This window comes from Egretta garzetta, unplaced genomic scaffold, assembly GCF_000687185.1.
Source record: "Egretta garzetta isolate BGI_Z169 unplaced genomic scaffold, ASM68718v1 scaffold2654, whole genome shotgun sequence".
Classification (NCBI taxonomy): Eukaryota; Metazoa; Chordata; class Aves; order Pelecaniformes; family Ardeidae; genus Egretta; species Egretta garzetta.
Genome location: NW_009259407.1, coordinates 1 through 355, shown reverse-complemented (window position 1 = coordinate 355; position 355 = coordinate 1). Strand labels below are relative to the sequence as shown.

The 355-nt window shown below is 64.8% G+C and overlaps 1 protein-coding gene across 1 annotated transcript in view; it reads right to left on the bottom strand.

Annotated features, from left to right (window-relative positions):
• LOC118452069 (CAD protein-like) overlaps nt 1–329 on the bottom strand; it is a gene marked incomplete at its 3' end in the record, with an annotated part of 2,398 nt that extends 2,069 nt beyond the window's left edge. The window contains exon 1 of the mRNA XM_035892391.1: nt 225–329. Within this exon, the coding sequence (XP_035748284.1) occupies nt 225–329 (105 nt within the window). The remainder of the gene's footprint in view (nt 1–224) is intronic.
• Nucleotides 330–355: the final 26 nt, after the last annotated feature.

The following is a 355-nucleotide window of genomic DNA, read 5'->3' as shown; positions in this document are numbered from 1 at the left end:
GATGTTCTTCATCTTGTGCAGGAACCAGCGGTCGATCTTGGTCAGCTCGTAGAGCCGCTCGATGGGGTAGCCAGCCCGCAGCGCCGCTGCCAGCACGAAGATCCGCTTGTCTGTTGGTGTCTCCAGCTCCTGCCGGGCTGGGGAGGGGTGAGCGGGGCTGGGAGAGAGGGACAGACGGACGCCTCCTCCCCAACGGCGCCAGCAGCCCAGCCCCCGGTGCTCACCACGTCCGAGGCCGGCTTCACAGTGTGGTCGAAGCCCACACAGTTCTCATCCACCATCCTCAGCGCCTTCTGGAAAGCCTCCTCAAAGTTCCTCCCGATGGCCATGACCTCCCCTGCAGACAGCGCGGTGA